This window comes from Ranitomeya variabilis, chromosome 1, assembly GCF_051348905.1.
Source record: "Ranitomeya variabilis isolate aRanVar5 chromosome 1, aRanVar5.hap1, whole genome shotgun sequence".
NCBI classification, from domain to species: domain Eukaryota; kingdom Metazoa; phylum Chordata; class Amphibia; order Anura; family Dendrobatidae; genus Ranitomeya; species Ranitomeya variabilis.
The window spans coordinates 987,499,446-987,526,188 of NC_135232.1; the positions used below are offsets into that span (position 1 = coordinate 987,499,446).

The 26,743-nt window shown below is 43.8% G+C and overlaps 1 protein-coding gene across 1 annotated transcript in view; it reads right to left on the reverse strand.

Annotated features, from left to right (window-relative positions):
• Window positions 1-1,869: 1,869 nt before the first annotated feature.
• NAF1 (nuclear assembly factor 1 ribonucleoprotein) overlaps window positions 1,870-26,743 on the reverse strand; it is a 70,301-nt gene continuing 45,427 nt past the window's right edge. Inside the window, exons 7-9 of the mRNA XM_077279445.1 lie at window positions 7,941-7,992; window positions 3,198-3,300; window positions 1,870-2,780 (exon numbers count right to left, since the gene is read on the reverse strand). Of these exons, the coding sequence (XP_077135560.1) occupies window positions 2,323-2,780; window positions 3,198-3,300; window positions 7,941-7,992 (613 nt within the window). The 3' untranslated portion in view covers window positions 1,870-2,322. The remainder of the gene's footprint in view (window positions 2,781-3,197; window positions 3,301-7,940; window positions 7,993-26,743) is intronic.

Here is a 26,743-nt window from a genome sequence, read left to right on the forward strand (position 1 = left end):
GACAGCGCCATTTAACTAGTTAATAGCGGCGGGTAGATCGCGATTCCTACTGCCGCTATTGTAGGTACATGTCAGCTGTACAAAACTGCCGGAGCCCGCATCAAAGGAAGATATGCTGTAGTACTAGTACGGCAGAGGTCGGGAAGGAGCTAATCTCAGCTTGCAGCGGTCATATTAACCTTTGCTGGTTTGCAACTATAGGGGGGACCCTGAATCATATATAATATAATAAACAGTATAGGCTAATCAAACAGCTGGGAGCTGATATTACTGGGAATCTTTATGGCTATTGGCCCCTTGCCAGATCATCATCATCAGCCCCCAGCCCTTGGATTTCCATTAGAAGGTTATGAAAAAATTAAGGGGGGACACCATGCAGTTTTCATTTTTCTTTTTATTAACAAGTACAGTAAAATACACATCCAAGGTAACCTTAGTTGACAGCCTTCAGGTGTTCCAGCAGCTGCAAACTCCTTTAAGTGCCCCTCAAAGTTTCCCATGAGGTTTTCAGGTGTCGAAGCTGCTGGGAGACTCAGGCTGTGAACTCTGGTAACCTTTAAGGTTACCAGGCACCACTTACTATAGACTCTGCGCACTGTGCAATGAATGCATTGCTCCTGCAGGAAATGCCCTTTGACTGGCCGGCGATAGCGACTTTCCTGACGATAAGATGTGACGTGATTAATGGATGATACGAATGAGCCGGGTGTTACCTCCGATTGAGTGGCGGCTGACATTTTTCCAGTGCTTTTTAACACTGCGCAAGGTGTACATGGCGAAAAAATTAGTCTCAACTTTATAGATTCTCGATCATCTTTTAACCTAGCGTCCATAATATTACATAGCAGTTTCTTAGGGTTTGTTTTTATGAAGTTCATTGTACGGTATAAATGAGACCAAAACGGATTACAGAACGAATCCATCTGCCTTATTATAGTGAAAGCCTGTTGGAGGATCATTGTTATTTCAAGGGGAAAACAAGCATTCTCCAAACAAGCAAAGCCAACATTTATCTTTACCATTTGGTGATGGAAAAACGTATACAACATCTATATAATTGTCTACGGGGTACTTCCGTCTGTTTGACTGTTTGTCGTGGAAATCCCGAGTCACTGATTGGTCGTGGCTGGCTGGCCGCGACAGGCAAAGTCCGGTTGCGAATTGGCCCCTCCCTACTCTCCTCCAGTCAGTGGCCACATAGGAATTTAGCAGTCCGTTAAACGGACTGCGTTACACCGCGGCATAATGCAGTCTGTTAACGCTACTCTGTGTGACCAACTTTTTACTATTGATGAAATTATTGAAATAATATATTTTCACCTTCCACGCCAGCCTTTCCCGCTCCTCGCAACGCTCCGGTCCCAAGAATGCATTGCGGCAATGACCGGAGATGACGTAACAGTCTCGCGAGACCGCTAGATCATCACGTGTTATTGCCGCAAAGCATCACTGGGGACAGAGTGTCGCCAAGAGCATCGCTAAAGGCCTGGGTTGGATCCGGGGGCCGCCGGAAGGAGAGTATATAAATATTTTTTATTTTAATTGTTTTTTTTAACAGGGGTATGGAGCCCACATTGCTATATACTGCATGGGCTGTCTCATACTGCGTGGGCTGTCTCATACTGCGTGGGCTGTGTTATATACTGCGCGGGCTGTGTTATATACTACGTGGCTGTGCAATATACTACGTGGGCTATGCTATATACATGGGCTGTGCTATATCCTATGTGGCTATGCAATATACTACGTGGAATTCTTCATAAATAAACTACATACATATTTTAGAATACCCGATGCGTCAGAATCGGGCTACCATCTAGTCGATAATAAAGAGGCAAAAACAACAAAAATGTATACAGAAAAATTGCATGTTGTACAAAGTTATTTATTTACAATCTTAATACACTGTGCATTATTTTACTATAGTGGACACAATTTACAGTTTATAGTAATTTCTTAAATATAGCTGATAATCAAAATAAAATAAAGATCAGAAAATAAAAAGATTTAGTCACTTTTCAGCAAACCACAAGTCAATAATTAAACCTTTCGTTAAAAATACCAACTTTATACAAAAGAAGCTTTGATAGAAAATGGAGACTTCTCAGCCTAAACATAAAAAGTCCTAAAAATCTGTTTACATCTCACTATAGAAATATTGATACCACTTTACTCAAGTAATTTGCATACAAACATTACCTTTACAATACATTGCAGATTTCAGCAATTGCAATAACATTTTGAATCTAAATTGAAAAATAATATTAAAAAAAGAAATATATATTTTTAACTCTGGAAAGGTGGCCATATAATAACTTTTCACTAACTAGACTCTCCAGGATTAGGAGGAGCAGGGGGTGGAGGCGGGGGTGGTGGTGGTGGAGGCGGCAGATTGTACAAGTGCAAATTTTGCATATAAGAATAATGCAAGTTTTGGCCGGGCCAATTCATATCAGGAGGAGGTGGCGGTGGTTGCAAATATGCTTGCATATTACTGTAATGTCCAAAGAAGTTTGGCATATGGGCATGATAACCATTATTTGGCAGTGCCATAGTATATTCTTGAGTATTTGCATTATGATACGTATATGACGGCTGAATCATATCCTGTCCTGGAAACCCTGAAGGGTAATATGCTTGTTGATAGTGTTGTCCATATGCATTTTCTTGTGAATGTGAACCCCGCCCTTGAGAGAATCGAGGTGCAGAACCATTCCTTGCATAATTTCTTGGAAATGTCTGAGCACCAGAGAACTGATTTGAGACCTGGGCACTTGTTGCTTTAAAGGAAATAAGAAACAAAAGTTAAAAACAAACATTGTATAGCATTGCCTGCCTCATTACATAGGCATTTTATCTCATAGCCTACAGCGCATTTACAAATGCAAGGAAAGTAAATGGAGGCATTCAGACTTCTCTTTTTTCCCACAACAGCGCATCCAAAAGCACTTGAGCATTGCACAAGCCTAAAATAATACAGCAAATTATTTTAATTTATGTGCTAGGAGGAGCCATGAAGACAGCAATAGTAGCTTGACAAATTAAAAACCCAGGGTAACCCAAGAGTCCTCCACACCTGTAAAACACGTATTGTCTCCCTGTACTGCATGTGATGAAATCCATAGCTTTCCTCCTTAGTATTTCTTGTATAGTGTCGATTATGAATGTAACACAGTCAGAAGAAATAATCCACTTACATGGCTTCTTCTGATCACATTTTTGCTTTTTTTTTCCTGAGTTCTGGGCTTTTTTCTTCTGTTTTGCATCCCGTTCCTTCTCATCATCACTGTATTCTACAACCTTTAGATAAAAATTAATACGTTTAATGAAAACAAGAAGTCCTTACAGTTGAAAGGGGGGGATATTTTGTTTTTTGTGTTGAGGATGTATCCTTAGACTAGGTAATTAACACAAAAAGGTAAGGGCCCAACACCAGATATCCCCAGTGTTTTGCTCTGTGCATCATTTACATTCGGCTGCCACCAAATTGGTGGGGGTGACGCATGTTAGACGCCCGCCTACGTATAACAATGACATATCCCATCATGCCTGCTGGACTTGGTTATGGCTACTGAATCCTCAATATTACTTAGTTGGAATTGGATAGATCAGGGCTGTGGAGTCTGTGCCCATTTTGGTGGATGAGTGAAAAAAAAAAAAAACTATACAAACTCACCCCTCAATCTGGGACATTACAGCAGTGTGCAGCTCGATGCTGCAATAATCAGCCAGTCTCCCGAAAATAGCTGTTTCTCTGTAGACAAGAGTGGTGTGGCCACACACCTTTTTTTTTTTCAGATTGGCTGTTACTCACAGGGTGGAGCTGCACACTGCTGTGTGACATTGTCTCAAACCGGTGGGGGAGCAGTGAGGAGCAGCTCCTGTCAAACTGATTTATAAGTTTTATAACAAAAGTGCAATGGGCATCTCCTCTTTATAGATTATGAGGGAAGGGACAGGTAAAAAAAAAACAAAAAAACGTTTTAATCTCCCCGGAGAACCCTTTTAAGTGATTAAGACAGATTATAAATGAATATTTTCTCACAAAACTACATAAAAGCAATCTACTCCGCTTTCCCTACTCTTAAAATGGTGCCTGCAGATTCACTTCATGGTGACTAGTGATGAGCGAGTGTACTCATTGCTCGGGTGTCCTCCAAGAATTTATGACTGCTCGGAGATTTAGTTTTCATTGCGGCAGCTGAATGATTTACAGCTACTGGCCAGGCTAGTAGCTGTAAATAATTCAGCTGCCATGATGAAAACTAAGTCTCTGAGCAGTCAAATACTCGGAGGTCACCCGAGCGTGCTCTGGAAAACCGAGCGTTTATGAAACGAGCAGGACAACCTCTGCAAGGACTTTGTATGTTCTCGTGTTTACATGGGTTTCCGTAGGGTACTCTAGGTTCTTCTCACAATCCAAAGGCATACTAATAGGGGATTTAGATTGTGACCCCTTAATAAAAACAGTGATTACAATGTCTGTAAAGAGCTGTAGACTGTGATAGTGCGCATAAAGAAATAAAATAATAAAATAAAAAAAACTCTGGCAAGTGTCCAGGGTTGCAGAGCGGCATTGGAAGAAAACACATTCGCAAGAGGACCTCACTGCATTCAAAACAGGCAACACTCGCTTTTAAATCTGCTCTCACCTCTGCTAAACAGGCCTACTTCACAACCCTCGTATCTTCCCTGTCCTACAACCCCAAACAGTTATTCAAAACCCCCCACTGCTCCCTCATCTCTGCTGAGGACTTTGCCACACACTATAACCCCTTCACGACATACACCTTACTAGTACGGCGCATGTCGTGTCTCCCCCTTTGATGTGGGCTCCGGCAGTGAGCCCACATCAAAGTCGTGACATGTACGGCTGACATGTGCGCGCAATAGCGGCGGGTGAAATCGTGATTCACCCTCCGCTATTAACCTGTTAAATGCCGCTGTCAAACGCTGACAGGAGCATTTAACTACAGCTTCCGGACGCGGCCGGAAATGAGCGCATTGCCGACCCCCGTCACATGATCGGGGGTCGGCAATGCGTCAGGATGGTAACCATAGAGGTCCTTGAGACCTCTATGGTTACTGATGCCGGCCTGCTGTGAGTGCCCCCCTGTGGTTGGCGCTCATAGCAAGCCTGCATTTCAGCTACATAGCAGCGATCTGATGATCGCTGCTATGTAGCAGAGCTGATCGAGTGGTGCCAGCTTCTAGCCTCCTATGGAGGCTATTGAAGCATGGCAAAAGTTTTTTAAAAAAATGTTTTTAAAAATAAAAAAACATAAAAGTTTAAATCACCCCCCTTTCGCTCCATCCAAAATAAACAATACAAAAAAAAACCCCTACACATATTTGGTATCACCGCGTTCAGAATCGCCCAATCAATAAAAAATAAAAAAAAGCATTAACCTGATCGCTAAACAGCGTAGCGTGAAAAAAAATTCTAAACACCAGAAATACTTTTTTTTTTGGTCGCCGTGACATTGCATTAAAATGCAATAACGGGCGATCAAAAAAATGTATCTGCACAAAAGTGGTATCATTAAAAATGTCAGCTTGGCAACTGACCCCAGATCATGAAAAATGGAGATGCTACAGGTATTGGAAAATGGCGCTTTTTTTTTTTTAGCAAAGTTTTGAATTTTTTTTCACCACTTAAGATAAAAAAATTACCTGGACATGTTAGGTGTCTATGAACTCGTAATGACCTGGAGAATAATAATATCAGGTCAGTTTTAGCATTTCGTGAACCTAGCAAAAAAGCCAAACAAAAAACAACTGTGGGATTGCACTTTTTTTTGCAATTTCACCACACTTGGAATTTTTTTCCTGTTTTCTAGTACAAGACATGGTAAAACCAATGGAGTCATTCAAAAGTACAACTTGTCCTACAAAAAATAAGCCCTCACATGACCATACTGATGGAAAAATAAAAAAAAGTTATGGCTCTGGGAAGGAGGGGAGCGAAAAACTAACGCGCAAAAACGAAAAAGGGCCGCGGCGTGAAGGGGTTAATAAGAAGATCGACCAAACAAGGGAAGTCTTCATTGTTCAACCACCACAACCCCTTTGTATACCAGACCAATGCAGAAACCCCATAACCTCCCTATCCAACATCACTGAAGTGGAGCTTAGTTGTCTCCCCTCCAAATCGCATCTCACCACCTGTGCACTCGACCCCATCCCATCCCTCCTCCTCCCCCCCAACTTCACTACCACACTTATCCCATACCTAACACTTCTTCAACACCTATCACTAACTTCTGGTACCTTCCCTTCTGCTTTCAAACATGCCACAATCACACCTATCCATAAAAAGCCAACCCTCGATCCAACTGCTATGTCCAGCTATCGCCCAATATCGCTGCTCCCATTCGCTTCCAAACTCCTGGAGCAGCACGTCCACGCTGAACTTTCCTCCCACCTCTCATCTAACTTGTTGTTCGACAATCTACAATCTGGTTTCTGCCCCATCACTCAACTGAGACAGCCCTGACCAAAATTACTAATGACCTACTTACAGCCAAAGCTAACAGACAATACTCTGTCGAAAGCAGAGGACAGGTCTAGAAGGAGGAATACACAGTTGACCACTGCTTCCTACTATAGATCCTCTCCTCTTGGCATCAAAGACCTCACCCTATCCTGGAGCTCTTCATACCTTTCCAACCACACATTCAGCGTCTCCCACTCCCACACTACCTCCTCATCACACCCTCTCTCTGTTGGAGTCCCCCAAGGCTGTTCTAGGACCCCTACTCTTCTCAATCTATACACTTGGCCTGGGACAACTCAGTCTCATGGATTCCAGTACAACCTTTATACTGATGACACTCAGATCTACCTTTCTGGCCCAGACGTCATCTCCCTGCTGTCCAGAATCCCGGAGTGTCTATCAGCCATATCCTCCTTCTCCTCTTGCTTCCTCAAACTCAATGTGGACAAATCTGAACTCATCTTTCCTCCATCTCATAGATCTTCCTTACCTGTCCTATCTATCGCAATTAACAACGTCAGACTTTCCCCCGTACCAGAAGTCCGCTGCCTCGGAGTAACCCAGGACTCTGCCCTGTCCTTCAAACCGCACATCCAAGCACTTTCCACCTCCTGTTACCTCCAGCTCAAAAATGTCTCCAGAATCCGTCCATTCCTGTACCGTCAATCTACTAAAATTCTTGCGTGCCCTCATCATCTCCTGCCTTTATTACTGCAACATCCTTTTCTGTGGCCTCCCTGCTAACACCCTTGCACCTCTCCAGTCCATCCTTAACTCTGCTGTCCGACTAATTCATCTCTCTCCTCGCTACTCCTCCATTTCCCCCCTCTGCAAATCTCTTCACTGGCTCCCCCATTCCCTCAGCGTATTCAGTTCAAATTACTAATACTGACCTACAAAGCCATCCATAACCTGTCTCCTCCATATATCTTTGAACTAATCTTCCGATATCTTCTCTCACGTAATCTCTGGTCCTCCCAAGCCCTCCTTCTCTCCTCCACACTTATTCACTGCTCACCCAACCGCCTCCAAGACTTCTCCCGAATATCCCCCATCCTCTGGAATTGTTTGCCCCACCACATCCGACTATCAACCACATTCAGATCCTTCAGATGGAACCTGAAAACCCACAGCTTCACTGACCCTGCTGCCTCCTCACCACTACCGAACCTACCGCCTCACCAACTCCGGAGCTCCTGCAACCCTCAACCTATTGTCTCCATCCCCACCATCCTGTAGAATGTAAGCCCGCAAGGGCAGGGTCCTCGCCCCTCTGTATCAGTCTGTCATTGTTAGTTTGCTTACTGTAAGTGATATCTGTAATTTGTATGTAACCCCTTCTCATGTACAGCACCATGGAGTCAATGGTGCTATATAAATAAATAATTGAAACAGAAACAGTGACACTACATATCATCAGATTTAATCCTAATAAAATGCTTACTTCTGCTGGTGGCTCTTGATCATTTGTCCATGAAGCATCAGAACCTTTTTCTCTATAAACAGAAAATATAGGTTAGAAAACAATGTAAAATAAATATTCTGCAAAAGATAACATCTTTAAATTTTTTCTTCATTTTGGTGTCTGGTATTAAAGGCTACTAGTCAACTTCTCTTGGTCTTATTATAGATTACTATCTTTACTCTATAAAAGTTATGAAACTTTATTGGTATAAACCGATGCCACTTAAACTAGTAAGCAATCCACCAATTGAGGAGTAAATCCTAGCTTGCATGAGAAAGGTATGATATGATTGAATGGTAGATAAAAGATCCCATCTAGGGATCCAGATCACATTTTGATTGCACTATACTGTTTGCTGTACATTTAAATTGCTAGACTGCTGCAAACAGAACAAGGCAGATATTGATATATACATAGCATATTTATAATATAACGCTGGGAGCGTCACTCTGTCCGAAGCCTTTATAGATTGCGCAAGCGCCGGCGCAGTCTGGACCCCACAGAGTGACGCTCCCAGGAGATCGCGGTATGCTTAAGAGCTGAACGCACACCGCGATCTCCAACGGAGAAGCAGGGACGAGCCAGGAGGCGGAGGGTGAGTATATTTACCTGTCCCGTTCCACTGCTGCACGCTGCTCCATCCTCCACCTGCGACGTTCAGTTCAGAGGGCGCGATGACGCGCTTAATACGCGCCGCCCTCTGACTGAACAGTCACAGCCAGAGGACCCCGGAAGCGCGGTGCGGCGCACAGCAGTGGAACGGGGGCAGGTAAATATAGCAAGTGCCGGGGGCCTGAGCTAGCGGCGACTCCGCCACCTGACCCCCACAGCGCGCCGGTGTCCCCGCCTGCTCAGGCACTCAGCACAGCCGCCCGCACTCAGCACAGCCGCCCGCACTCAGCACAGCCGCCCGCACTCAGCACAGCCGCCCGCACTCAGCACAGCCGCCCGCACTCAGCACAGCCGCCCGCACTCAGCACAGCCGCCCGCACTCAGCACAGCCGCCCGCACTCAGCACAGCCGCCCGCACTCAGCACAGCCGCCCGCACTCAGCACAGCCGGAGAGAAAGATGAGAGCAACATATGGCAGAATGGAAACAGGAACAGGCAGAATGGGTGCAGCACATTACAACAGAATGGGGGCGCAGGATGGGAGCAGCACATGACAGAATGGGGGAGCAGGATGGGAGCAGCACATGACAGAATGGGGGCGCACACGCATGAAAGGATGGGGGTGTAGGATGGAGCAGCATATCACAGGATGGGGCGCAGGATGGGAGCACATGACAGGATGGAGACGCAGGATGGAGCAGCACATAATAGGATGGGGGCGCAGGATGGGAGCACATGACAGGATGGGGATGCAGGATGGAGCACCACAAGACAGTATGGGGGCGCAGGATGGAGCAGCACATGACAGAATGGGAGAGCAAGATGGGAGCAGCACATACCAGGATGGAGACCATATACCAATATAAATGCTCGCCACCCGGGCGTAGAAAGGGTTCAATAGCTAATATAGTATATAAGGCTACTTTCACACTAGCGTCGTGTGACGTACGCCGCAATGCGTCGTTTTGGAGAAAAAACGCATCCTGCAAAGTTGCCCGCAGGATGCATTTTTTTCTCCATAGACTTGCATTAGCGAGGCATGGCCACACGTCGCATCCGTCGTGCGACGGCTGCGTCGTGTTTTGGCGGACTGTCGGCACAAAAAAACGTTCCATATAAAGTTTTTTTGTGTGTCGCGTCCGCCATTTTTGACCGCGCATGCGCGGCCGAAACTCCGCCCCCTCCTCCCCAGACATTACAATGGGGCAGTGGATGCGTTGAAAAACTGCATCCACTGCCCCCATTGTGCATTTATTTCACAAAGTGTGACGGCCCCGTACCGACGCTACTGTGAAAGTAGCCTAACACAGACAGCATCTGCCACAAGCTCAGTAGAGTTGGCTGGTAGTGGGGGACTCAATTATTAGGGGAACAGATAGGGCAATCTGTCACAAAGACAGGGATCGTCGGACGGTGTGCTGCCTACCTGGCGCTCGAGTCCGACACATCGCTGATCGGGTGGACAGATTACTGGGAGGGGCTGGTGAGGACCCAGCGGTCATGGTGCACATTGGCACAAATGACAAAGTTAGAGGTAGGTGGAAGGTCCTTAAAGATGATTTCAGGGAATTAGGCTGCAAGCTGAAAGCAAGGACCTCCAACGTGGTATTTTCCGAAATACTGCCTGTACCACGTGCCACGCCAGAGAGGCAACGGGAGATTAGGGAGGTTAATAAGTGGCTCAAGAATTGGTGTAGGAAGGAGGGGTTTGGGTTCCTGCAGAACTGGGCCGACTTCTCAGTTGGCTACAGGCTCTACGCTAGGGACGGGCTGCACCTCAATGGGGAAGGGGCAGCTGTGCTGGGGGAGAAAATGGTTAGAAGGTTGGAGGAGTGTTTAAACTAGGGATTGGGGGGGGAGGGTATTCATTTTATAGGAGGGGAAGATAGTGCAGATAGAGACCTGGGCACAAATGAGGAAGTTGGGGGTGGCGGTGGCATGGGGGGTGGGGTTAGAACAGTTAGTAATTTAAGAAAGAATAGAGGTACAGAGAGTAACATCAAGTGCATGTATACTAATGCCAGAAGCCTCGCCAACAAAATGGATGAATTAGAACTAATGTTGTTGGAGCATAATTATGACATGGTGGGGATATCTGAGACGTGGCTGGATGAGAGCCATGACTGGGCTGTTAACTTGCAGGGCTATAGCCTGTTCAGAAATGACCGTACAGATAAGCGAGGGGGAGGGGTGTGTCTATATGTAAAATCTTCCTTAAAACCCATCCTGCGTGATAATATAGGTGAATTTAATGAAAATGTAGAGTCCCTGTGGGTGGAGATAAGGGGAGGGGGAAAAAATAATAAATTACTGATAGGGGTTTGTTATAAATCTCCAAAACTAATGGAAGCAATGGAGAATATCCTCGTAAAGCAAATAGATGAAGCTGTGACTCAAGGAGAAGTCATTATTATGGGGGACTTCAACTACCCTGAAATAGATTGGGGAACAGAAACCTGCAGTTCCAGCAAAGGTAATCGGTTTTTGACAACTATGAGAGACAATTACCTTTCACAACTGGTTCAGGACCCAACAAGGAGGGGGGCACTGCTAGACCTAATATTAACCAACAGGCCAGACCGCATATCAAATATAAGGGTTGGGGGTCACTTGGGGAATAGTGATCACAAAATAATAAGTTTTCATGTAACCTTTAATAAGATGGGTAGTAGGGGGGTGACAAGGACACTAAACGTCAGGAGGGCAAATTTCCAACGGATGAGAGAGGATCTTGGTGCAATTAACTGGGACGATATCCTGAGACACAAAAATACACAAAGAAAATGGGAGACATTTATTAGCATCCTGGATAGGACCTGTGCACAGTATATACCGTATGGGAATAAACATACTAGAAATAGGAGGAAACCAATATGGCTAAATAGAGCTGTAAGGGGCGCAATAAGGGACAAAAAGAAAGCATTTAGAGAATTAAAGGAAGTAGGTAGTGAGGAGGCATTAAATAAATACAGAAAATTAAATAAATTCTGTAAAAAGCAAATCAAGGCAGCAAAGATTGAGACAGAGAGACTCATTGCCAGAGAGAGTAAAAATAATCCCAAAATATTCTTTAACTATATAAATAGTAAGAAACTAAAAAATGACAGTGTTGGCCCCCTTAAAAATAGTCTGGGTGAAATGGTGGATGAGGATGAGGAAAAAGCCAATATGCTAATTGACTTTTTTTCATCAGTATTTACAAAAGAAAATCCCATGGCAGACAAAATGACTAGTGATAAAAATTCCCCATTAAATGTCACCTGCTTAACCCAGCAGGAAGTACAGCGGCGTCTAAAAATAACTAAAATTGACAAATCTCCGGGCCCGGATGGGATACACCCCCGAGTACTGCAGGAACTAAGTACAGTCATTGATAGACCATTATTTTTAATCTTTAAAGACTCCATAATAACAGGGTCTGTACCACAGGACTGGCGTATAGCAAATGTGGTGCCAATATTCAAAAAAGGGGCAAAAACTGAACTCGGTAATTATAGGCCAGTAAGCTTAACCTCTACTGTGGGTAAAATCCTGGAGGGCATTCTAAGGGATGCTATGCTGGAGTATCTGAAGAGGAATAACCTCATGACCCAGTATCAGCACGGGTTTACTAGGGACCGTTCATGTCAGACTAATTTGATCAGCTTCTATGAAGAGGTAAGTTCCGGACTGGACCAAGGGAACCCAGTGGACGTAGTATATATGGACTTTTCCAAAGCTTTTGATACGGTGCCACACAAAAGGTTGTTACATAAAATGAGAGTAATGGGGATAGGGGAAAATATGTGTAAGTGGGTTGAGAGCTGGCTCAGGGATAGGAAACAAAGGGTGGTTATTAATGGAGCACACTCGGACTGGGTCACGGTTAGCAGTGGGGTACCACAGGGGTCAGTATTGGGCCCTCTTCTTTTTAACATATTTATTAATGACCTTGTAGGGGGCATTCAGAGTAGAATTTCAATATTTGCAGATGACACTAAACTCTGCAGGGTAATCAATACAGGGGATGACAATTTTATATTACAGGATGATTTATGTAAACTAGAAGCTTGGGCTGATAAATGGCAAATGAGCTTTAATGGGGATAAATGTAAGGTCATGCACTTGGGTAGAAGTAATAAGATGTATAACTATGTGCTTAATTCTAAAACTCTGGGCAAAACCGTCAATGAAAAAGACCTGGGTGTATGGGTGGATGACAAACTCATATTCAGTGGCCAGTGTCAGGCAGCTGCTACAAAGGCAAATAAAATAATGGGATGTATTAAAAGAGGCATAGATGCTCATGAGGAGAACATAATTTTACCTCTATACAAGTCACTAGTTCGACCACACTTAGAATACTGTGCACAGTTCTGGTCTCCGGTGTATAAGAAAGACATAGCTGAACTGGAGCGGGTGCAGAGAAGAGCGACCAAGGTTATTAGAGGACTGGGGGGTCTGCAATACCAAGATAGGTTATTACACTTGGGGCTATTTAGTTTGGAAAAACGAAGACTAAGGGGTGATCTTATTTTAATGTATAAATATATGAGGGGACAGTACAAAGACCTTTCTGATGATCTTTTTAATCATAGACCTGAGACAGGGACAAGGGGGCATCCTCTACGTCTGGAGGAAAGAAGGTTTAAAGGGAACCTGTCACCACGTTTTTGGAAGATGGGATAAAAATAGCGTTAAATAGGGGCAGAGGTGGGCGTTACATTAGAGTGTTTGTTATGCGTTTATTACCCACCTAAGTTGCCGAAATACCTTTGCAAAGTCTCAGTTTTCGCCTGTCAATCAGGCTAGTCTGGTCAGATGGGCGTTGTCTTCCCCCAGATCTTGTTTAGTTTTCCGTTGGTGGCGTAGTGGTGTGCGCATGCCCAAGGTCCCGAATCCTCTGCCAGGGGATTTCAAAGAGCGCGGTGTCCGTTATTACATTGGTGATCGGTGGGCGCGGCCATCTTCCTTTGGCCGCGCGTGCGCAGAAGCGGCGCTCTGCTTGCCGCGGCGCTCTGCTGGCCGCGGCTTCAGGAAAATGGCCGCCGCGATATCCATCTGCGCACGCGCGGCATCCCGCGGCCATTTTCCTGATGCCGCGGCCAGCAGAGCGCCGCTTCTGCGCACGCGCGGCCAAAGGAAGATGGCCGCGCCCACCGATCACCAATGCAATAACGGACACCGCGCTCTTTGAAATCCCCTGGCAGAGGATTCGGGACCTTGGGCATGCGCACACCACTACGCCACCAACGGAAAACTACGCAAAATCTGGGGGAAGACAACGCCCATCTGACCAGACTAGCCTGATTGACAGGCGAAAACGGAGACTTTGCAAAGGTATTTCGGCAACTTAAGTGGGTAATAAACGCATAACAAACACACTAATGTAACGCCCACCTCTGCCCCTATTTAACGCTATTTTTATCCCATCTTCCAAAAACATGGTGACAGGTTCCCTTTAAGCATAATAACAGACGCGGATTCTTTACTGTAAGAGCAGTGAGACTATGGAACTCTCTGCCGTATGATGTTGTAATGAGTGATTCATTAATTAAATTTAAGAGGGGACTGGATACCTTTCTGGAAAAGTATAATGTTACAGGGTATATACACTAGATTCCTTGATAAGGCGTTGATCCAGGGAACTAGTCTGATTGCCGTATGTGGAGTCGGGAAGGAATTTTTTTCCCCAATGTGGATCTTACTGTTTGCCACATGGGGTTTTTTTGCCTTCCCCTGGATCAACATGTTAGGGCATGTTAGGTTAGGCTATGGGTTGAACTAGATGGACTTACAGTCTTCCTTCAACCTTAATAACTATGTAACTATGTAACTATGTAATACTTTTCTTTGCGACTTTTGAAACTGTGCGTCATTTAGGCTATAAAGGCGTTAAAAATACTCTCCATTTTCGAGAATGTGGGGGATCTTAAATTTTATGGTATACCGCTTGTTGCATATTTTACTGGCCACTGAAGTATATCAGAGGTGGCTGATTTTCTAGAAAAGCAGCATGGACTTGAAAGTGCTGCTCTGAATCTGATTGGATCTCTGGACCAGACCAGTTTGAATGACCCTGCTTCTCTGAAGTGCTGGTGCCAAAGCTGCCTTGGATTGCAGAATAAAAACGCACAGCTGAAGCCACTAGATCATCCATACAGCTGGTACCAACTGTCAGTTTTCACGAGTGCACCAGCAAGCACAAAGTTTGGAGGCAGGGGTGAAGTACGCGGCTAAACAAAGAACATGAGATACCCCTTTAACATCATCTGGCTTATATGTGGTTATTTTACTTGTTATATTGCATATAGTAAATGAGCGGAAGCTACATCAGCTAATAAGCTTTATTTTTAAGTGGACTTAGAACATGGTAACAACAGGACATCACCACTAGTAGGTTTTCTCCCCAACTACATGAAGATAAACATTATCAAACAAGCACATAAAATAGAAATGAAAGTGTTAAGTTGTGCATATGAAATATGACCATGAAAATATGGCCCTTGAGCTTCTTCAAAAGGTTACTATAGACTTACATAATGTGGAGAGACAAATGACTTAGCGGTGAGGTACGCCAATAGCAAAAATGAAGAACCAACCTGTACACATACAAGTCAGGTTTCTGGTAAGTGGGAGGATGAGCAACAATGGAAGATATCAGCTTGCCGCCAGGTCACTACCAAACAATGAGCAACATCTTTTATGTGAAAAGGTACCGTTACACTTAACGATTTACCAACGATACGACCTGGCCGTGATCGTTGGTAAGTCGTTGTGTGGTCGCTGGAGAGCTGTCACACAGACAGCTCTCTCCAGCGACCAACGATCAGGGGAACGACTTCGGCATCGTTGAAACTGTCTTCAACGATGCTGAAGTCCCCCTGCAGCACCCGGGTAACATCGGGTTACTAAGTGCAGGGCTGCGCTTAGTAACCCGATATTTACCCTGGTTACCATTGTAAATGTAAAAAAAAAAAAAAACACTACATACTTACATTCCGGTGTCTGTCACGTCCCTCGCCGTCAGCTTCCCCCACTGACTGTCAGCGCCGGCCGTAAAGCACAGCACAGCGGTGACGTCACCACTGTGCTTTGCGGCCGGCGCTCACAGTCAGTGCGGGAAGCTGACGGCGAGGGACGTGACAGACACCGGAATGTAAGTATGTAGTGTTTTTTTTTTTTTTCACATTTACAATGGTAACCAGGGTAAACATCGGGTTACTAAGCGCGGCCCTGTGCTAAGTAACCCGATATTTACCCTGGTTACCAGTGAATACATCGCTGGATCGGCGTCACACACGCCGATGCAGCGATGACAGGGGGTGATCAGCAACCAAAAAAAGGTCCTGATCATTCGCAGCGACCAACGATCTCCCAGCAGGGGCCTGATCGTTGGTCGCTGTCACGCATAACGATTTCTTTAACGATATCGTTGCTACGTCACAAAAAGCAACGATATCCTTAACGAAATCGTTATGTGTGACGGTACCTAAAGACTACAGTTATCTGCTAATATATTTCACACAAATAACTATCTGCATTACATATCACAATGGATTTCACAATGCTCAGTGGTTTATGATTTCATAGCAAAAATCATTCAATTGTGCACTGAAGCTACCTGCTACAGATAAGCTTGCAGCTAGGGACGCAATGGCTAAATGTACTGCTGATCTAGCAGAATATTAATCTTTAAGATGGCTCTGGAATATTAATAAGTGCAAACAAAAGCACCATAGCAGATTAACATTTTCTCATACACAGAGCATGAACTTTATCTTTCATTTTGTTGCAGGGAAATTGGCAAACAATGAAGAAGTCTTTGGGTTGGTGAAGGTCACATTAATGTCAGTTCTTAAATTAAGTATGGTACGTCAGTTCCCCTTCCCTCAGGACAACTGTTTAATATGTGCAGCTAAATTACAATGTATTTTTGTTATCTAAACTATACAGAATTTTTACATTTGGCAGCATTACTTCTTGTTAAAATGTTTTAGCAACTGAGAGCTGTACAAAGAGGTTGGATGATATACCAGTTCCCACCTTTAGCTGTCAATTACCCAAGTGGCTACAGAAAATCTCCAAGCCCAGACTTCATCAGAAGGTCACAGACCAGCACAATATTATATAATATATGTAAAAAAAAAATAAAAATTATATATATATATTTTTTTTTTTACATATGCATTTTACAAACAAGGGAAGCCGCAGATGGAGAAAACTTGTGGAAAACTGGACCAGATGACAAATAATGTGAAGGAAAATGACAGAAATGGTACTTTTAAATAACAGTAAAATAGGTAGATAGGCAAAACAGCACAGTGCAAAATGTATACAAAAAATAAAATCTAATAGGAGATAGATAAAAAAACATTGGGTATGGGTGAGGAATACAGTTGTTAGGCATAGTGTTTGAACTGCTCACACATATCCAAAAATAAATAGAGGTAGTAGTAGACAGTGATTACATAGTTTAATAGCTGCCAAGTGAGGTAATTTAAGTAGACAAGAAATCACATGTGCCAGTAAAGTGCACAGTGCCGTATCAAATACCTATAAAATTCACATATAAGTAGAACAATTATTACCCAAGTAGGTGCCACTAGTCTGAGCGTCCATCACACCTGATATACTAATAACTGTATTCCTCACCCATACCCAGAGTTCTTTTATCTGAGATTACATTTTGTTTTATAATATATTGTGCACTGTGCTGTCTTCTCTACCTATTTTACTGTTATTTATACATACCATTTTTTTAATTTTCCTTCACATTGTGTAATTGTCATCTGGTCAGGGTTTCCACCAATTTTTCCATCTGTGGCTTCCCTTGAGATAGATAGATAGATAGATAGATAGATAGATAGATAGATAGATAGATAGATAGATAGATAGATAGATAGAGTTTGGACACCTTCCAGGGTGGATAAAAATCAATGTTTTTTAAAAAAAATCAAAAAAATCGGATTTTTTTGATTTAAATCGGATTTTTTTGATTTAAATCGGATTTTTTTCAATAAACTGCTTTTTGAGGAAAATATTTTACCATCCAAAGGTTCTTCCATCATGAGATAAAGCTGAGTTGTTTAACTCAGTAGAATAAAGGCTGTATATGTGTAACATTCACAATGCCATGCTCTTCCAGAGGTTTCTGTAGGATGCTGACTATCCAACAAGTTTGGGCATGTCAACTGAATGGAAAAAGAAACTAAACCAAAAGTGAAACCAAGCTAGAAGTGTGGAATTAAAGGGGCAGTATGAACAAAATGTGGAGGCTATTAATAGTTTATACAATTAAGACATGCTGCTTTTAAACACCTACCTATTGCCATATAGTAAAACAAAAAAGATTTTTACTTACTTTGGGGTCCCCCCCTCACCCTGGCGTTAGATCGTTGCCCCTAGTTTCGTCCGTGTAACTATGGGCGCACATGCGCACTGCTCTCACTTCTCATTTTAATCGTGATTTATATTAAAAAAACCTTTTGATTTAAATCAGTGATTTAAATCATGATTAAAATCATGATTTAAATCGATCCGATTTAAATAGAAAAAAAATCTTTTGATTTAAATCGTGATTTAAATCATGATTTAAATCGGCGTGATTTAAATCAATCCACCCTGACACCTTCTCATTTAAAGATTTTTCTATACTTTCATGACTATGAAAAATTCACACTGAAGGCATCAAAACTATGAATTAACACATGTGGAATTATATACTTAACAAAAAAGTGTGAAACAACTGAAATTATGTCTTATATTCTAGGTTCTTCAAAGTAGCCACCTTTTGTTTTGATGACTGCTTTGCACACTCTTAGCATTCTCTTGATGAGCTTCAAGAGGCAGTCACTGGAAATGGGTTTCTCTTCACAGGTGTGCCCTGTCAGGTTTAATAAGTGGGATTTCTTGCCTTAGGCCGGTTTCACACGTCAGTGGCTCCGGTACATGTGGTGACAGTTTTCTCACGTACCAGAGACACTGACTCACGTAGACACATTAAAATCAATGTGTCTCTGCACATGTCGGCGTGTTTTCACGGACCGTGTGTTTGTTTAAAAAACACAGAGACATGTCAGTGTTCGTGGGAGCGCACGGACCCATTAAAGTCAATGGGTCCGTGTAAAACACATACCGCACACGGATGCTGTCCGTGTGCCATGCAGGAGACAGCACTACAGTAAGCGCTGTCCCCCCAGCTTGTGGTGCTGAAGCCGCCATTCATTTCTTCTCTCCAGCAGCGTTCGCTGGAGAGAAGGAATGAAAAATCAAATTTTTTTTTTGTGTGTGTTTAAAATAAAGATCCTTGTCACCCATAGGGGTGGAGCCACATATTCATCACTGTAATGAGCGGCACCACGTGACCGCTCATACAGGAAGAAGCTGCGGCGCTGAGAGGAAGCATCGAGGGAGCCGGGTGAGTATTTTATTTCCAGTGGGCAGGCGCACAGGGGGTGGGAGGGGGGTGGTGACAAGGATCTTTATTTTAAACACACACAAAAAAAATTGATTTTTCATTCCTTCTCTCCAGCAAACGCTGCTGGGAAGAAGGAATGAATTCCAGCTTCAGCACCAGATGCAGGGGACAGCGCTTAGCTCTAGCGCTGTCTCCTGCACGGTCCATGTGGTACCCAGTCGGCACACGGCTGCCGCACGTGTGCCACACTGATGTGCCACGTGAGCCCACAGACACGGAAAACTCCGGTACGGTTTTTTCCGGTACCGGAATTATCTGGACTTGTGGGACAGGCCTTATAAATGGGGTTGGGACCATCAGTTGTGTTGTGCAGAAGTCTGGTGGATACACAGCTGATAGTCCTACTGAATAGACTGTTAGAATTTGTATTATAAACATACGGATGAATGACCTCGGGGAGATCAAAACATCCAACACCGCGGAGACACCATCACGTGTTTCTCAACGCAGTGATCCAGAACACTGCCCCCATCCCTTAAGGGAAATATGCAAATGCATGTAGAAAAGCCGCGGAGACACCATCATGTGTTTCTCTTGCGTTGAGAAACACATGATGGTGTCTCCGCGGCTTTTCTACAAGAATTTATATTATGGCAAGAAAAAAGCAGCTAAGTAAAGAAAAATGAGTGGCCATCATTACTTTAAGAAATGAAGGTCAGTCAGTCTGAAAAATTGGGAAAACTTTGAAAGTGTTCCCAAGTGCAGTTGCAAAAACCATCAAGCGCTACAAAGAAACTGTCTCACATGAGGACCGCCCCAGGAAAGGAAGACCAAGACTCACCTCTGCTTCTGAGGATAAGTTTATCTGAGTCACCAGACTCAGAAATCGCAGGTTAACAGAAGCTCAGATTAGAGACCAGGTCAATGCCACACAGAGTTCTAGCAGCAGACACATCTCAACAACAACTGTTAAGAGGAGACTTTGTGCAGCAGGCCTTCATGGTAAAATAGCTGCTAGGAAACCACTGCTAAGGACAGACAACAAGCAGAAGAGACTTGTTTGGGCTAAAGAACACAAGGAATGGACATTAGACCAGTGGAAATCTGTGCTTTGGTCTGATAAATCCAAATTTGAGATCTTTGGTTCCAACCACCGTGTCTTTGTCAGACGCAGAAAAGGTGAGCGGATGGACTCTACATGCCTGGTTCCCACTGTGAAGCATGGAGGAGGTGTGATGGTGTGGGGGTGCTTTGCTGGTGACACTGTTGGGGATTTATTCAAAAATAAAGGCATACTGAACCAGTATGGCTACCACAGCATCTTGCAGCGGCATGCTATTCCATCCGGTTTGCGTTTAGTTGGACCATGATTTATTTTTCAACAGGACAATGACCCCAAACACACCTCCAGACTATGTAAGGGCTATTTGACCAAGAAGTGATGGGGTGCTACGCCAGATGACCTGGCCTCCACAATCACCAGAGATAAACCCAATCGAGATGGTTTGGGGTGAGCTGGACCGCAGAGTGAAGGCAAAAGGGCCAACAAGTACTAAGCATCTCAGGGAACTACTTCAAGATTGTTGGAAGACCACTCCCGGTGACTACCTCTTGAAGCTCATCAAGAGAATACCAAGAGTGTGCAAAGCAGTCATCAAAGCATAAGGTGGCTACTTTAAAGAACCTAGAATATAAGACATAACAAAAAAGTGTGAAACAACTGAAAAGTATATAATTCCACATGCGTCAATTCATAGTTTTGATGCCTTCAGTGTGAAATGAACAATTTTCACAGTCATGAAAACACAGAAAAATCTTTAAATGAGAAGGCGTGTCCAAACGTTTGGTCTGTACTGTATATACATACATACATACTATATACATATATACACATATATGCTGTCCAGAATCCCAGGGTATCTATCAGCCATAGCCTCCTTCTCCTTTTCCGCTTCCTCAAACTCAATGTGGACAAATCTGGACTCATCATCTTTCCTCCATCCCATAGATCTTCCTTACCTGACATATCTATCGCAATTAATGACATCATGCTTTCCCCGTACCTGAAGTCCACTGCCTCAGAGTAACCTTTGACTCTGCCCTGTCCTTCAAACCGCACATCCAAGGTCTGTCCACCTCCTGTCACCTCCAGCTCAAATATTTCTCCAGAATCCGTCCTTTCCTCAACCATCAATCTACTAAAATGCTTGAATGCTTGTGCATGCCCTCATCATCTCCCGCCTTGACTACTGCAACATCCTCCTCTGTGGCCTCCCTGCTAACTCCCTTGCACCTCTCCAGTCCATCCTTAACTCTGCTGTCCGACTAATTCATCTCTCTCCTCGCTACTCCTCCATTTCCCCCCTCTGCAAGTCTCTTCACTGGCTCCCATTCCCTCAGCGTATCCAGTTCAAATTACTAATACTGACCTACAAAGCCATCCATAACCTGTCTCCTCCATATATCTTTGAACTAACCTTCCGATATCTTCCCTCACGTAATCTCTGGTCCTCCCAAGACCTCCTTCTCTCCTCCACACTTATTCACTCCTCATCCAACCACCTCCAAGACTTCTCCAGAATATCCCCCATCCTCTGGAATTCTTTGCCCCAACACATCCGACTATCAACCACATTCGGATCCTTCAGACGGAACCTGAAAACCCATCTCTTCAGGAAAACCTACATTCGGCACTGACCCCGCTGCCTCCTCATCACTACCAGAGATACTGCCTCACCAACACCGGAGCTCATGCAACCCTCAACCTATTGTCCCCTTCCCCATAATCCTGTAGAATGTAAGCCCGCAAGGGCAGGGTCCTCGCCCCTCTGTATCAGTCTGTCATTGTTAGTTTGTTTACTGTAAGTGATATCTGTAACTTGTATGTAAGGCTACTTTCACACTTGCGTCGTGCACTGCACGTCGCAATGCGTCGTTGTGGCAAAAAAATGCATCCTGCAAAATTCCTTGCAGGATGCGTTTTTTTTCTCCATAGACTAACATTAGCGATGAATTGCCACACGTCGCAACCGTCGTGCGACGGATGCGTCGGACCGTCGGCACCAAAAAAGTTACATGTAACGTTTTTTGGTGCGTCGTGTCCGCCATTTCCGACCGCGCATGCGTGGCCGGAACTCCGCCCCCTCCTCCCCGCACCTCACAATGGGGCAGCGCATGCGTTGAAAACCAGCATCCGCTGCCCCCGTTGTGCGACACTTTCACCGCTTGCGTCAGTACGTCGCAACGACGCAATTCGTCGTGCGTCGTACGACGCTAGTGTGAAAGTAGCCTAACCCTCTCATGTACAGCACCATGGAATCAGTGGTGCTATATAAATAAATAATATTATACACACGTTAATATTTTTAGATTGTATTCAATAAAATGTCATTTTATGCGTACTATGGTCCAATTATGAAGTATTTTTTATTTGTGCTCTTTATATCTATACTTTAACCCCTTTACCCCCAAGGGTGGTTTGCACGTTATGGACCCGGCCAATTTTTACAATTCTGACCACTGTCCCTTTATGAGGTTATAACTATGGAACTCTTCAACGGATCCCGGTGATTCTGACATTGTTTTCTCGTGACTTATTGTACTTCATGATAGTGGTAAAATTTCTTTGATATTACCTGCGTTTATTTGTGAAAAAAACAGAAATTTGGCGAAAATTTTGAAAATTTCGCAATTTTCCAACTTTGAATTTTTATGCAATTAAATCACAGAGATATGTCACACAAAATACTTAATAAGTAACATTTCCAACATGTCTACTTTACATCAGCACAATTTTGGAACCAACATTTTTTTTTGGTTAGGGAGTTATAAGGGTTAAAAGTTGACCAGCAATTTCTCATTTTTACAACACCATTTTTTTTTTAGGGACCACATCATTTGAAGTCATTTTGAAGGGTGTATATGATAGAAAATACCCAAGCATGACACCATTCTAAAAACTGCACCCCTCAAGGTGCTCAAAACCACATTCAAGAAGTTTATTAACCCTTCAGGTGTTTCACAGGAATTTTTGGAATGTTTAAATAAAAATGAACATTTAACTTTTTTTTCCACAAAAAATTTACTTCAGCTCCAATTTGTTTTATTTTACCAAGGGTAACAGGAGAAAATGGACCCCAAACGTTGTTGTACAATTTGTCCTGAGTACGCCGATACCCCATATGTGGGGGTAAACCACTGTTTGGGCGCTTGGCAGAGCTCGAAGGGAAGGAGTGCCGTTTGACTTTTCAATGCAAAATTGACAGGAATTGAGATGGGACGCCATGTTGCGTTTGGAGAGCCACTGATGTGCCTAAACATTGAAACCCCCCACAAGTGACACCATTTTGGAAAGTAGACCCCCTAAGGAACTTATCTAGAGGTGTGGTGAGCACTTTGACCCACCAAGTGCTTCACAGAAGTTTATAATGCAGAACCGTAAAAATAAAAATAAATTTTCCCACAAAAATTATTTTTTAGCCCCCAGTTTTGTATTTTTCCGAGGGTAACAGGAGAAATTGGACCCCCAAAGTTGTTGTCCAATTTGTCCTGAGTGCGCTGATACCCCATATGTGGGGGGGAACCACCGTTTGGGCGCATGCCATTTGGAATGCAGACTTAGATGGAATGGTCTGCAGGCATCACATTGCGTTTGCAGAGCCCCTAATGTACCTAAACAGTAGAACCCCCCAAGTGACCCCATATTGGAAACTAGACCCCCCCAGGGAACTTATCTAGATGTGTTGAGAACTTTGAGCCCCCAAGTGTTTCACTACAGTTTATAACGCAGAGCCGTGAAAATAAAAAAATCTTTTTTTTCCCACAAAAATTATTTTTTAGCCCCCAGTTTTGTATTTTCCCAAGGGTAACAGGAGAAATTGGACCCCAAAAGTTGTTGTCCTATTTGTCCTGAGTACGCTGATACCCCATATGTTGGGGTAAACCCCTGTGTGGGCACACGGGAGAGCTCGGAAGGGAAGGAGCACTGTTTTACTTTTTCAACGCAGAATTGGCTGGAATTGAGATCGGACGCCATGTCGCGTTTGGAGAGCCCCTGATGTGCCTAAACAGTGGAAACCCCCCCAATTATAACTGAAACCCTAATGCAAACACACCCCTAACCCTAATCCCAACGGTAACCCTAACCACACCTCTAACCCAGACACACCCCTAACCCTAATCCCAACCCAATTCCCACCGTAAATGTAATCCAAACCCTAAGCCTAAATTTAGCCCCAACCCTAACTTTAGCCCCAACTCTAACCCTAGCCCTAACCCTAGCCCTAATCCTAACCCTAGCCCTAATGGGAAAATGGAAATAAATACGTTTTAATTTTTTTATTTTTCCCTAACTAAGGGGGTGATGAAGGGGGGGTTGATTTACTTTTATAGTGGGTTTTTTAGCGGATTTTTATGATTGGCAGCCGTCACACACTGAAAGACGCTTTTTATTGCAAAAAATATTTTTTGCGTTACCACATTCTGATAGCTATAATTTTTCCATATTTGAGACCACAGAGTCATGTGAGGTCTTGTTTTTTGCGGGATGAGTTGACGTTTTTATTGGTAACATTTTCAGGCACGTGACATTTTTTGATCGCTTTTTATTCCGATTTTTGTGAGGCAGAATGACCAAAAACCAGCTATTCATGAATTTCTTTTGGGGGAGGCGTTTATACCGTTCCGCGTTTGGTAAAATTGATAAAGCAGTTTTATTCTTCGGGTCAGTACGATTTCAGCGATCTCATTTATATCATTTTTTTATGTTTGGCGCTTTTATACGATAAAAACTATTTTATAGAAAAAAAATAGAATTATTCTTACCGTTAATTCGGTTTCTAGGAACCTTCCACGACGGCATATGGAGGTTGTCTCTTTGCCCTAATGGGGAACAGGAAACACAGAGGTTAAAAGGACCTCCCACCTCCCACTTGCCAGTGACTTACAACTGAGACCATAGCACTGGTTTACCTTTAGAATCCCAGAACTAATCCAGGAATATATATCGGGTGGGAAATTAGTGCCGTCGTGGAAGGTTCCTAGAAACCGAATTAACGGTAAGAATAATTCTATTTTCTCTAGTCACCTTCCACGACGGCATATGGAGGAATACTAAATAATTTGGCACTAGGGAGGGACAACGGCCTGGAGTACTTTACGGCCGAAGGCTAAGTCCTTATTGGACAATACATCTAGTCTGTAATGTTTAGAGAAGGTATGGAGTGAAGACCACGTTGCTGCCCTGCAAATCTGCTCCGGAGATGCGCCTGCTCTTTCTGCCCAGGAAACCGATGTAGATCTAGTTGAATGGGCTTTGATTCCTACTGGAGGCAATTTGTTTTGAGCTAGGTAGGCTTCCGTTATAGCTTTCTTGATCCATGTAGCGATGGTACTTTTGGCTACTTTTTTCCCTTTGTTTTGTCCTGAGAGATGGATAAATAGGTTATGATCAATTCTGAATGTACTGGTGTGGTCCAAGTATTGTAAAAGAATACGCCGAACATCCAAGGTGTTGAATCTGCTTTCTTCCAAGTTTGCTGGATTGTGGCAAAAGGTTGGTAGGAAAATCTCTTGAGAACGATGGAAGTCAGAGATAACCTTCGGAAGAAAGGACGGATCAAGACGAAGCACAATTGAATCATCTCTTACCAGGAGATAAGGTTCTCGTGTAGACAAGGCCTGTAATTCACCAATCCTTCTGGCTGAAGTAATGGCTACCAAGAACACAGCTTTATAGGCTAGGTTTTGTGGAGAACAAGAAGATAGTGGTTCAAAGGGTGGACCTGTCAGACCTTGGAGAACTACATTGAGGTCCCACGGGGGAACTATGACCTGTTTTCTAGGATTCATTCTAGTAGCTGATGTCATGAATCTTTTAATCCAGCGATGACTCGCTAAATCTTGATCAAAGACCGAGCTAAGTGCAGAGACCTGGACCTTGAGGGTACTGGGCCTGAGACCTATTTCCAAGCCTTTTTGTAAAAAATCCAATATGATGGGAATATTAGGCTTGAGGGGGTCTGGAAGGTTAGGCAGACAGAATGAAGAAAACTTTTTCCAGATCTTATTGTAGATGGCGTTGGTCACCGGTTTTCTCGATTTTTGTAGGGTAGCTATGACCGGAATTGATAGTCCTTTAGCCCTTAAAACCTGGGTTTCAGCAACCACGCCACCAAGCTCCACTTCTGAGGGTCTGGGTGGAGAATGGGACCCTGAGAAAGAAGATTGTGCTTTATCGGCAACATTACTGGACCATCCACTTGTAGTTGAATAATTAGGTTGAACCAACTCCTTTTGGGCCACAATGGAGCTATCAGGATAGTTGGAGTCCTTTCTAGGCGTATCTTTCGTAGAACCTTGGCAAGGATTGGAATTGGTGGAAAAGCATAAGCTAGATGAAACGGCCAATCTTGGGTTAAAGCATCCAACCCCCTGGGATTGTCTCTTGGGTTCAAGGAAAAGAATGTTTCGACCTTTGCGTTCTGGTGAGAGGCAAAGAGGTCGACGTCTGGATGACCCCATCTGTGTACCAACATGTTGAATGTTTGAGGATCCAGGCTCCACTCGCCAGGATGGATTTCCTGGCGGCTTAGGTAGTCTGCCTGAACATTTGTAGTTCCCTTGAGGTGGATTGCCGACAGGGATAGTAGGTGCTTTTCGGCCCAAGAAAAGATTCGAGCGGAGATCTTTATTAGACTGAGGGTTCTTGTACTGCACTGGTGCCTGATATGGGCCACCGTGGTCATGTTGTCCGAGTATATCTGTACATGTT